The sequence below is a fragment of the Anguilla rostrata genome, chromosome 15 (genome assembly GCF_018555375.3).
Source record: "Anguilla rostrata isolate EN2019 chromosome 15, ASM1855537v3, whole genome shotgun sequence".
Lineage (NCBI taxonomy): Eukaryota > Metazoa > Chordata > Actinopteri > Anguilliformes > Anguillidae > Anguilla > Anguilla rostrata.
The window spans coordinates 1,548,694-1,561,710 of NC_057947.1; the positions used below are offsets into that span (position 1 = coordinate 1,548,694).

The window sequence follows — 13,017 nt, forward strand, 5'->3', positions numbered from 1 at the left end:
CGGACCCTGCGGAACAGGCAGAGCAGGCGGCTCCTGCAGAGGGACGGCGGGCCGAGCAGGGCTTGGCTGTCTGGGCTGGGCAGGAGACAGGGACACGGACCCCAGCTGCAGGGAACCCGGCTGAGCCGGAGACAGGAACGTGGACCCCAGCCGTAGGGAACCCAGCTGGGCAGGAGAACTCTCCTGGGCGCAGGGAGAAGCGTGAGGCTTCTCCGGGATGCGGGGCTGAGCAGACAACTCCTGCGGAGGGACAACTGGCAGGGCGGGCGGCTCCGGCGGGACGGCGAGCTCCGGTTCGCTAGGCGACGAGTTCCTCTCTACCAGAGGGGGCATCTCTGCAACCCCCCGGAGGTACTCGTCCCAGTGCAGGGCCGTAGCGAACAGGACTTCGAAGTCCCCGCACTTGTCCACACCAGAATACATGAGCCCGCCGTGGAGGGGGTCCCTCATGTTGTCTTTGAAAAGCTGGCACACGATTGACTGGGGCAGGTTGGCCTTAGCGGCCACGGCACGGAACTCACCCACGTAGTCCAGGAAAGGGCGCGACCCCTGGCATGTCTCGAACAGCCTTTCCGCCCACTGTCTACTGGACAGGGGAGCCTGCCCAACGGCAGGACCCAGGCCGGAGGCCTCCCCAGCCACCACCGGCTTGCTCAACACTGGCGGCATGGCCAGCACAAAACAAAAACCCCGAGGAGGAAAAAGGGGGAAGAAAAAAAAAAAACTCTGCTGGGTCCAGATCTGGCTGGAATCTTCTGTCACGAGAGGGTGCGGGAATGGACCCAAACGCAGAGTAAAAAACCGAAAGTCCAAAAATGGGGAAAACAAGACTTTAATAAACTAAAACACGGAACAAAGAGCTTCGCAGGGCGAAATTTACAAACAACAAAAAACCTCAAAAATTCACAAGAACACAAAAATACAAAATCCAAAAACGAGGGAAAACAGGGCAGGTAGGGCACAGGCAGGCAAACAGGTAAACGGGAAACAGGCAGGAACAAACAGGTCACTGAAACAGACAGGCAGGTAGCAAACCAAAGCAAAGCAAAAGATTCCAGCGCCTGAGTCGGGGAGAGGGAGACTTAAATAGAAAGACACAGACGAGACACAGGAGGGCACGATGAACAATCAAGCCACAGAGAGGGAGGGGAACACGAGACAAAACACAACTAATAATTGAATAATGAGAACCAATAAAACAATTAACAGAACACAAAACCAAGGTACCGCCATCTGGCAGCCCAACAGAGAAACAACACAGGGGGAAGACACAGAACCCTGACATAAGTAAGCCACGTACTTTGGATGCGCTGTAGGAGAAAGAGTACTTTATCATATTACAAAATATGAGAGTTGCCAATAACCATGAATAGAAAGCTTTAACAGTGTTAAGAGGCAATCAATCTATTTACCAGACGTGGCAAGATGGACTGGACACTATGCTATAAGAGAGGAAAGGACATGCACCTGAAGAGATTGTAAGATAAAGAAACGGAACACAAAGAAATTGTGATGCATACCAAAAATTCTTTTTAAGAACGGACTTTGGATAATGAATTGTTTGAGCTTCCCTTAAATGTTATCCAGAGAACATCTCCCACAATCCACACTAGTTTACATTTGACAAAATAAAGTCTGACCTGACCAAAACTCTAGTACCTACCGCCATCCCCAGGAGACCCCCCCCCCCCCCCACCCTACAGGGACAGGGGTGCTGCATGGTAATTATCCTGACAGTAAATAAGGGGCATTGTACTACTGGTGTGCCCTAATGACTGAATATATCATTCCTGTATGTGTTGCATGTCCGCCTGCAAGGGTTTACAGTGATGGTCCTTCTAAGGACTGTTTTATACTTCTGTGTAGTCTGCATAGTTTGCATCATTTGCATTGTGTGCTACATTTGCAAATCATTTATATGGCATGTGGTACAGGTACAGGTTGTGATTTTCCACCCACTTACAGATACCTGCAATTCCATATCTTTCATATCCTTTAATAAACTTTTATCACATCCATAATGTATGCGATGGGAACGAGGCACAGACGAGGCAGATAGTGCTGGCAACATGCCTGTTGAGGACTTTTATTGTGACAGCGGTATCGCAATGAATGAAGACAGGAAAAGTGAAACACGAAAGACGAGATGAAAGACTACTCAAAGAGAGAGATCAGGCTACTCAAATGTTGGGGAAAGCAAAAGTGCTAGGGAAGTGCAGGTGGGTCCAAAATTCAGGCCACGGGGAGGGGCACGTCCGAGTCTGGCACAAAAAAATAAAATAAACGAGAATCAGAGACTCTGTTAGTCGATCAGTGAGGGGAAAGCCAGCATACCCCTGAAGTGAGACCATGAGGCCTAGATAGGGCCAGCAGCTACTCAGGCAAAGGGGAAAGTGGTGTGGAAAAAGCACTGGTATGCTGCTGGTGGCCTGACTGTATCTCAGGTCCAGGTCTGAGTGCGGAGTGGAGGTGCTGAAACTCAGCCCTGTCCCTCCGGCGCTGTCCAGGTCTGAGTGTGGAGTGGAGGTGCTGAAACTCAGCCCTGTCCCTCCGGTGCTGTCCATGGTGCTGCAGGCTGGCCGGTGAGACACAGGTGAAGTGGAGCTGAGTGGTGGCTGATGGCAGGGAGGGGCGGGGCTCCAGAGGCCCACACCACAGTACATATATATGAGCATGTGCATTACTTCCTGTTACCGTGAATCTGCCTTTAGCTGTGTGTTAGTTTGCAGTGCTGTGGGAAGTTTGTCACAGAAGACCAAAAGGAAATAAGCAAAGTCAATGTCCACTCTGAAAAATGTGTCTTGCCTTTTAAATCTTTACTTTTGGTGGTGGCCATACATCCTACAGCACTGAAAACTAACTCACCGTCCACTCTGATAGATGGCAGCTGCACGTCTAGTATGGGATGGGAGGGTTAAGCCCAGAGAACAGATCAAAGGTAGGTGTCACGTTCGGGAAGGTAGGACCCAGACGCGGAGTGGAAAAATAACACAGGAACTCAAGAGGTAAAGGGGCATAAAAGACTTTACTACAAAAAAGGGCGCACAAACAGGGAACAGAAAAGGCCACGGTGGGCAAAAAACAAACTCAAAAATTCTTAAGAACTAAAAAAACACAGAACAGAACACAGGCAGGCAGAATACAGGCAGGTGGAACACGCAGGCATATACACAAAAGGCAGAAAGACATATAGAACCACAGGCAGAAACAAAGTCAGAAACACAAATTAAACGTATTCAGAAACACACAAGTCGGAAACAAACACAAGGAACCAGCACCCAAGTCAAGGGGACAAACAACTAAAATAGACAAGACACATGTGAACTCAATACATAATCCAACGAGAGGGAAGGGATAACAAGAGGCAGGTGGGGACGATGATTAAATAACAAGACAATAATGGAAAACAATAATACAATTAACACTGGAAACCAATGAGGGAATGAACAGAAATACAAAAACTGAGAAGTGCCGCCAACTGGCGGCCCAAAAAGGAAAAATAGAAACAAAAAGACAGAACAATGACAGTAGGTAGTAGAAAAGGTAGATGAGCCCTTTGCCCCAATTCAGAGAACTTAGAGTATAAAAAAGGGGACATTTGGGTCAGAATTACATCTGTAGAGTTCAGTCCAACAGGATGTTTAACTTTCAGGTCCAAAATACTGCAGTTGGAGAGTGTAGCACAGACATCTTCCTCAGAGCATCATCAACCTTAAAATCCTCAATTTCACTCTTCATCGCTGAACACTGTCATTGGCACATTTCCCATATTAGATACATGCTTCATGTATACCTAATATAATGATACTATAATATATGAACTCTTCTTTGCAGACTGAACAACTGTTACCTCACAAAGAAGGGCTGTGATATTGTGGCCTCAGCTCTCCAGTCATCAAACTCACCCCTGAGAGATCTGGATCTCGGCTACAACTTCCTGCGAGATTCAGGAGTGGAACTGCTCTGTGCTGGACTGAGGAGTCCAAACTGTAAACTACAGAAACTGGGGTGAGTAGTGCTGTGTACTGTGTGATCTTAACTAAATTGAATTTGTGATTATGGATCTATTCAGTGAAATATTAAAACCCTCTTTCTCTCTCAGTTTACTCCTCTGTCCACCAGCATTCTTTCTTTGCCCATATATACCTTACTCCTCTATCACATTAGTAAATAAAAGCAGGATAAAACCTTTTGAGGGTTGCCAGGTTTGTGGTTCCTGAGCAGAATGTAAGGTTTCAGTGGAGTCTGTAGTATCAGGTCACAGGTGATGACTGGATGCTGAGTGTCTGATTGACATGGTAAAAGATTGACCGCCTGTATAGTAAAATGTTTCAGGTCTGTCACACAATTCAGTCTACATCCATCTCCATTATTCACTACCTGCTATGAACTCTAATGAAATCCATACATTTACCCCACTCTCTTTCACACACTGACCTTTTGATGAAGGTGAGTTTTCTCCTTCATCACACACCTGTGTGTGCTGCAGGATTGTGGTGTTTCTGAAGGGATTGTGAATAAAATGGTATTTTATTCTGCTGGTAAAGCCTGGCATTAACTCGGCGTCAGGGTATGTGTGTACATCTTGGTGTACATCATGGTAAATGATGTAAATAACATCATTTACAGGAGTTCTTTTTCCTTAGATAAGTATTCTAATAATATTAGAATAGTAGTAGTATAGTATTCTCTCAAGTGTCCCGACTTATTAAATTTTTTGTGCGGTTTTTATTACTCCACAAGGTCTACCAAACGTGTTGATAAGGAGTTTTAAAAGAAAAAAATGACCTAATACATCAGGCTTTTATTATCATTATTATTATCTTTGTTACAATGATAATTAAATGCAATGCAATAATTAGTGAATTAAACATGATGTGTGGAATTTTCAAAACACACCATGCTTTTTAAAATCTGGTGTCTACCAGCAGTAATAGTGGCAATAATCAGTTGTGGTGTTCTCAAATAGCCACTAGATGGCAGCGCAGTGTAATTCCAGTTGATGCTGTAAGTGTTCTCTGACATAAAGACCATCAGTCATAGGAGGTAAATGTACCGCTCATCCAGGAATCTTGTGATTCATAGACTTCTGCCCTGAAGGAGCAACTTAACCTGTAAAATCAGCAGATGTAAGTGCCAAAACTCACTATCCCAGGGATCAAGCAAATTAAGGCTTATCTGGGTAGTGAGTAGGGGTGGGCAATATAGACTTAAAACTATATCACGATACTTCATGGTATCAATATAAATGATGATATGAAAATAGTACCATTCAACGCTATCTTTTGGCCACAAGTCACATCAGCATACAGTCTTGAGAGCTGTGCAAACACAAAATTGATCCAAAAAAGTAAAACTTAATCCTGACCATCATCAAATACTAAACTACACCAATTTAGTAGGCTAAAAAATAGAATATGAATTTTATTCACAAATTAAAATTCCAGTGAAAATGCAAACAACAATACTCGCAGGATTCATAATCTAACCCCAGGAAAAACAAATGGAAATGTTGTAAAAATACTTTTCTTCTGTAAAAGTGCAAATAATGTTTAAATAGTGAAAACTTAAGAAGTCTTAAACTATGCTGCAAAACATCAAAACAGTATATAAACACAATAATGATTCAAATCAAGCACAAGTTTGAAATGTAAACACCGATTCTGACTTTAATCATAAACTACATACAACAAATGAAAACATAAACACTTATACGACCTCTGTAGTACTGTCATGGCACAAATAGTTGTATAATAGTGCAAACAGCAAATCAAAAAGTAACAATCCCAAACATGTCTTCAGTTAGGATACAAAACTACAAAACAGTGCAAAAACAACCTGATAAATTAACAACAAATTAACAAATAAAATACAAGTTCAATGAAAATGTAAACACTGATATACTCTGAAATTGTAAATAAAATAACTTATGTGGAAATGAGGTTTTGGCTGGAACATGCCACAAATTAGGTAGTGCAAGTTATCACACATATACTACTAAACCATGTGATTCAGGAAGAGGTAGCTATCAAAAAGAGAACAGGACATCACAGCTGAAGATTTTTGGTTAAGAAGACTAGCATATTAACTGTGGCTGGTTTCAGAGCAGACCGTTGCAATGTTACTATATTTCCCCAAGAACTGAATAGCCTCTCTGAGGCTGTACTTGTGGCAGGGATACACAACTACTTTTTTGTCAAACCACTGATCGTTCTGTGTCAGAAAGGCTCGTCAGCTCAGCTGCTGTTTTCTTAAAAAGCTTCCAAGGCTCTTCCTCTGCCTCTTAGATACACTTTGGACTTGTCCTGTAGATCCAGGTGATTTTTCAGGGGCAGCAGTGTCACTTGGCATGACAGAAAGGGATTCTACCTCTCTGACTACTCTGGCTTTGATGACCAGGATCTCTTCTTGACTCATGCTGAATGCGGAAGCATGGATCAAGCATTGTTGCCATGTTGATCAGTTTCTCAATCTCTGGCTCCTTGTACTTGGTGTTCAGATAGTCCAGTATTGAATTGTCTTGGTGAGATCTGTGTCTTCCTCTTTCCCCTGTAGCAGCTCACTGTTGAATAGCTGAAGAACAGGCTTCAAGCATGACACAGTGACATAATTCTCAGCAGAGAGCATCTGTGAAATCAAGGAGAGGCCCTAGTGCCTTGCTCACAGAATCAAGGACATCAATGTCCTGCCATGTAGGCACCAGATGCCTGGTTGACCTATCAGCAGCTAAGACTTGTGTGAGGGCCTTTTCTTGTTCAAGCAGTCGCTGAATCATCTTTTGCCTTGATCCCCATCGTGTTGGAGATTCTGTCACCAGTTTATGCTGAGGGCAGCCAGTTTCTTCTTGAGCATCTTTGAGTGCCCGCTGCCTTTTCCAGCTGTATGAGAATGCACTGGCGACCTTTTTACAAACTCCCACAGCTTTGTCAATCCTGGCATCCCTCATGCTTCTCTCTGCAATAAAACAATGAATGAGAGTTCAGTTAAATATTAATTTCATCATAATGTTAAATAATGTTAAACACACAATACATACATATATAATTACCTCTTATGTCTGTGCCACATGCCTGTATGTTTTAATATCTTTATTGTAATGTATTACTTTTCAAAAAGGATAGTTATATGACTGTGGTCATCTGGGAAAAAACTTGTCTCGAGGCAAGAGCTGTTCAATCTCCAGTCGCTGGTTATGTAGTGGACCGTGAGGCTAATGTATGACTCCATCACTCGGCTACTCCACATGCCTGTGGTTGAGGCATAAAACTCCACTGTAGACAGCGTTGTTTGTAACCTACCGCGACACTCATAGCTGGCACGGCCGATTTTGAAAAATATTTTCTTGACGGAATGTTGTATCTACGGTCCATTTTCTGGATCATTAGCCTGAATCCCTCCTTGTCAACAGTTTGGATTGGCAACATGTCTTTGGCTTAGCAAAATGCCACTGCCTCCGTCAGTTCGTTCCAGCGCTTACTTTTTTATCATAGGGAGTGCCACTGGCAAACGCGCTGACAATACCCTTCTGAATTAAAGGAGTTTGCTTAACGTTACTTGTTTTTGCTTTCTCCTCGCGTAACTTCTGGCTTTCCTCATATTCTGATCGGTGCTTTTCCTTGAGGTGGTGGAACAAATGCCATGCTTGTTCTCGTTCTACGTGTGAGATGGTAAGATGGCCAAACGCGTCATCAACTATATCGTCAATATCGCGGGATGACAAATTCTTATCGTGGGGAGGAATTGTACCGATATATCATGGACGATACGATATGGCACAGCCCTAGTAGTTAGACTGTATAAATATCCCAGGGCATGACCAAGACCTGTATTATTATTTTATTAAATAATATTTGCTTGATTTTTGTAGCTGTTCTAGAGAAACTGCACATCCTGAAAGTGAAAGTTACAATATGCCCAGTGAGTAACCCAGTCAGGGTGTTACCTGAATACTTCAGGTTACTGACGTAACCCCGGTTCTCTGACACATAGAGTGGAGAGATCCACCTTGGAGGAATTATATCTGGTAATGACCTCCACACGAGCATCCAATTTCACCAAGTCTGGCTCTGACAGACAGTAGTGTGTCCAATGCTAAAGGAGGCTCCCGCCCTCCTGGAACAGCACACAAGACACTGCAGCACTAACACTCCTTGGTTAACATTGGCTCCTTGTGTACATCCTATACTCCACTCACAGCCTCGAGCTTGTGTCTCACAAGAACCTCATCACTATACTGTCCGCAGGAGAACATATCCTCAAATCCGCCTCCACTGGGCATGAGAATTTGGGTCAGTGCTGATAAGCTCCACTTGTTGCTAGCTTGCTGCCCTTGCTTGTGAGCTTTTTTACCATATCGGGTTCCCTGCCTTCTTCCTGCACACGCTAACGCAGAACAGGACAGCTAGCCACCCACGCTAGCTCATTAGTGCTTATAGCTACCCACGCTGCTTTTCTTAGCTTAGCGAGTATATGTTAGCTCCCCGCTACATGGCTCTATCTAAGCCTGTTTTCCGTGTTCGAGGAGCTACACTTGCATGCCTGTCCAGGTGTGTGCAGTGCCCTCATCACTGCCAGAGTGTGAGACCCTAACCTCCCCTCCCCCACGTGTGTGTACATACCTTTTAAAACCTTTATATTACTTAAATCGTTTTCATATATTCATGGCATGCTTTCCCAGACGGAATAACTTGGAATAACTTTGAATAACTCCAAAAGTGCAAAGCCCAGCCATCTAGCACTCCTTATATTTTCAATAAAATGATAACAGTATTTTAAATTAAAAAAACGTTTATCCCTGGTCTGATGTTCGTGTGTCTATTAGGGTTCGTGTTGTAGTATTTCTATATCTTTATGAGCCTTCCGATTCTTTTTAAGTAAGTACAGTTGGTATAATGGAAGACTGGAATTTTAAAATGCTATTACATTAACGGTTGAAGTATAAAATTATTCATCAAAAAACTGTGTTATAAGTTATTACATTATCTGGCAAAACTTATTACGTTAACCATTAAATATTTTATTGCATTAACTATTACATTTACATTACATTTATTTGTCTGTCACCTTTATCCAAAGAAACATACAATTAATGCATATCGAAGGTCATTGGAACAACTACTAAACACAGGTCTGATAAGGTACAATACTCATTATGTGACAGTTATTCATAGCCATGAACACAGTAAGTCCAGTTCACGCAGTAAGCGTAGACTAGGTCAGAAAGTAATGTTATGTCAAACTAGAAGGTACAATACTCATTATGTAACAGTTATTCATAGCCATGAACACAGTAAGTTCAGTCTACGCAGTAAGCATAGGCTAGGTCAGAAAGTAATGTTACGTCAAACTAGGAGGCAAGACACTGAGCTACAACATCAAGATAATGATACAGATGCATTATGAGTGCTGGTTGGAGGTGCATGTGTAACATGAAAGTGCTACAGGAATAAGGTAGAAGGGTACAAGTGATAAGTGATCCTAGTTGGGAGTACCCTGCAGAGTAGTGATAGTTAGTCCAGGTACAGACTGAGGTGATTCATCTTCAGACTACGGCAGAAGATGGGCAACGACTGAGTTTGTAGAGGAACAGGGAGTTTGTTCCACCACTGGGGAGCTAGGGTGGAGAAGCTTTGTGCTAGGGACGAGTGAGAACCATTCACCCGGATAGCAGAGAGTGCAAGTCGCCCTGCTGTAGAAGAGTGGAGTGGTCGAGCTGGCTTGTAGGATTGAATCATGTCCCGTAGGTAGGCGGGCGCTGTCCTTTTGGCTGCAGTGTAGGTGTGGTAAGGACTTGAACCTGATCCTGGTGATGATTGGTAGCCAGTGGATTGACCTCAGCAGGGCAGCCACATTCTGAATCATCTGTAGTGGCTGTATGGCACAAGCTGGCAGGCTTGCAAGGAAGGAGTTGCAGGAGTCAAGACGGGAGGTCACCATACTCTGGACAAGTAGCTGGGTGGAGCGCGTGGTCAGGTATGTTCGAATACTCTTGATGTTGTACAGGAGGAATCTGCAGGACCATGATTTTGCCTTGATGTGCTCCTTGAGGTCTACCTGGTCATCCTGGACCACCCCCAGGCTTGTTGCAGAGTGAAAGGCAATCACTGTAATGCCATAGACAGTGATTGAGAGCTCCTGTAGTAGGGATGTCTTGTAGGGGATGAACAGAAGCTCAGTATTGTTGTCTCTCATTGACCAGTATAGTCGAGGGAGGGACAGAGAAGAAGATTTATGTATCATCAGCATAACAGTGATAAGAGAAGCCGTGTGAATTAATAACTGAACCAAGAGATTTGATCTGAATGGAAAACAGCAGAGGCTCCAGTACAGATCCCTGTGGGACTCCTGTAGCAAGGGGATGAGGAGCAGAGGCAGACCTCATCCAGGTGACCTGGTATGACCTGGGGCACTCCCAGAAATGCCCATCTCAGCCAAGGTGGAGAGGAGTAGTTTTGGTCGACCATGTCGATTGATGCAGACAGTTCTAGTGGCTGGCAGTTATTACATGATAACCGGCAGTTATTACATGAAAGAGGACAAAGTTATTACATGAACTGTTTTTATTATATTAACTATTATATTATTATATTATATTATATGTGGCTCTGATTTGTTTGCTTTTTACCTTAAATAAGATATGGCCCTGCATTCAAATCTGAAATTGATCCGTATTTGCCAGGAAAAAAGCTAAAATGAGGGTGCTGCCATCTTGGAACAAGCTAGTTTGTGACATCATTGGCATTAGTCTCGGCTGCTCAATTTTTACTGCTAGATGACTGACTTTCAGTGAGCTCAGCGACGAATCAGGAGGAAAGAAACAAAACAAAAAATGCATAGAGAGCCCTTTTGTATTGCCCCAAGGTGCTCAAATGAGTATTACTACACAACACCTATCATTTTCATGAACTGCCTCTGACAAGACTGCAGCCCCTGAGCTGCTGGCTGCTCTGAAATGGTCCATCTGTGGGATGGGGCGATGGGTCTGCAGCGATGATTTGTTCTTCAGACCACAACCTGACAGACACGGTAGTTGGGCGGGAGGGCAAAATTAGCAATTAACTTATCTACAGTAAGTCAAATATAAAGTGTTTAGATTATGGCCTCAGAGAGAGAAACAGTGGATGCAATATTGCTTGAAGAATGCTCCCTACCCTACCCTCCCCTCCACGAACATTAAAGGAAACGTCCTTTACGCCACTCTGATACCCTAATCTAGGCAGGCGATCTATGGGTCCCACCTCCTGCAGAGTTTCTCTCAGGAGAGACAAACCAGAAGACAAAGCTATTTACAAGGCCAGAGGCCCAGTGTGGCTACAGAATGAACAAAGATCCGGTTCTGTTTGATCTTAAGTTTAAATGCAATCTTGTTTGATGTCTTCTGTTTTGTTTTGTAGCTTAGAAGTAGACCTGATACAGAGTTTGTTTTGGTTTGTCAGTTGATTCCACCAGGTTACTGTTGACTGACCTATCAATGATCAAATTCATGATTGTCATCTTCAGTAATACTTGTTAAATTAAATCATGTTAAATATATTTTATATGTAGGTTAAGTGAGGGGTTTTAGCATGCAATACCACTTGTGTTCAGTAAGCTGAACATTTTAACAAGGACATTGACTGAAGCACTGGATTCAGAAAATAAACATATTTTTACTTAATTGTTGCTTGCCCGACAGTGCCTCCTGGAGTTTTAAATACACTGCTGTCTGAGCTTTAATCTCAATATAAACTGCCGCTGGGCCCATACAGCCTGCTCACTGCTTATTCCTGTATTTTAATTTATAAACACAATGTGCAGATGTTCCCCTGTCATACAGTACTGCATTGCTGCCCTGCTCTCTCTGGGAGTATCGGGGATCCCCCACTCCCTGCCCACTGATCCCTTAGCAGTGTGCAGCACCAGGGGGTCCTGAGATGGCCTCAGCACAGGGGCTCAGCTGATCCCTTAGCCCATAGTGATGGATGACAAAGGGATTTTACATGTGTGCAACCTCATATTTGTACCCCAGTGAAACAGGAAATGGTGAAAGGCAGCAAACAGTTCCGGGGGACTGAGATCAATTTTTTTTAATCGAATTTCATTAGATGCCACTTTGTTTGTTTTTTTTTTTTTTAAATATTCTTTTGGGGTGCCAATAATTTTGAACCCTATGTTTTTGAGAAAAATACTATTTTTATCCTATGTTTTATTGAAGTGAAAGTAAGCAGTTTCTACAAATGTTTGAGCAGAAAATTTAAATCATTATGTTTAAATGTTTCTTTTATACAATCATTTGTGCTCATTTTAATAAAGAGTGCCAATAATTCTTCTTTACTTGAATGTATGAACTCTTCTTTGCAGACTGAACAACTGTGACCTCCCAGAGAAGTCCTATGATATTGTGGCCTCAGCTCTCCAGTCATCAAACTCACCCCTGAGAGATCTGAACCTTAGCTACAATAACCTGGGAGATTCAGGAGTGAAGCTGCTCTGTGCTGGACTGATGAGTCAAAACTGTAAACTACAGAGACTGGACCTCAGCTACAATAACCTGGGAGATTCAGGAGTGGAACTGCTCTGTGCTGGACTGAGGAGTCCAAACTGTAAACTACAGAGACTGGAGTGAGTAGTGCTGTGTACTGTGTGACCTTAACTAATAGAATTTGTGATTATGGTTCTATTCAGTGAAATGTTAAAAACCTCTTTCTCTCTCAGTTTACTCCTCTGTCCACCAGCATTCTTTCTTTGCCCATATATACCTTACTCCTCTATCACAACAAGCAAATAAAAGCAGGATAAAACCATTTGAGGGTTGCCAGGTTTGTGGTTCCTGAGCAGAATGTAAGGTTTCAGTGGAGTCTGTAGTATCAGGTCACAGGTGATGACTGGATGCTGAGTGTCTGATTGACATGGTAAAGGATTGACCGCCTGTATAGTAAAATGTTTCAGGTTTGTCACACATTGAAGTCTACATCCATCTCCATTATTCACTACCTGCTATGAACTTTAATGAAATCCATACATTTACCCCACTCTCTT

At 43.2% G+C, this 13,017-nt stretch overlaps 2 protein-coding genes and 1 long non-coding RNA gene across 19 annotated transcripts in view; 2 read left to right on the plus strand and 1 right to left on the minus strand.

The window, feature by feature from the left end:
• LOC135240548 (uncharacterized) overlaps positions 1 to 13,017 on the minus strand; it is a 225,593-nt gene that overhangs the window by 24,242 nt on the left and 188,334 nt on the right. The window lies entirely within an intron of this gene.
• LOC135240533 (NACHT, LRR and PYD domains-containing protein 3-like) overlaps positions 1 to 13,017 on the plus strand; it is a 241,755-nt gene that overhangs the window by 16,032 nt on the left and 212,706 nt on the right. The gene's annotated exons all lie outside the window — the stretch shown is intronic.
• The window catches only part of LOC135240540 (ribonuclease inhibitor-like), a 34,636-nt gene continuing 25,438 nt past the window's right edge, over positions 3,820 to 13,017 (plus strand). For both annotated transcript variants that reach the window (XM_064310141.1, XM_064310142.1), the window contains exons 1-2: positions 3,820 to 4,008; positions 12,340 to 12,600. In XM_064310141.1, the coding sequence (XP_064166211.1) occupies positions 12,482 to 12,600 (119 nt within the window). In that variant the 5' untranslated portion in view covers positions 3,820 to 4,008; positions 12,340 to 12,481. The remainder of the gene's footprint in view (positions 4,009 to 12,339; positions 12,601 to 13,017) is intronic.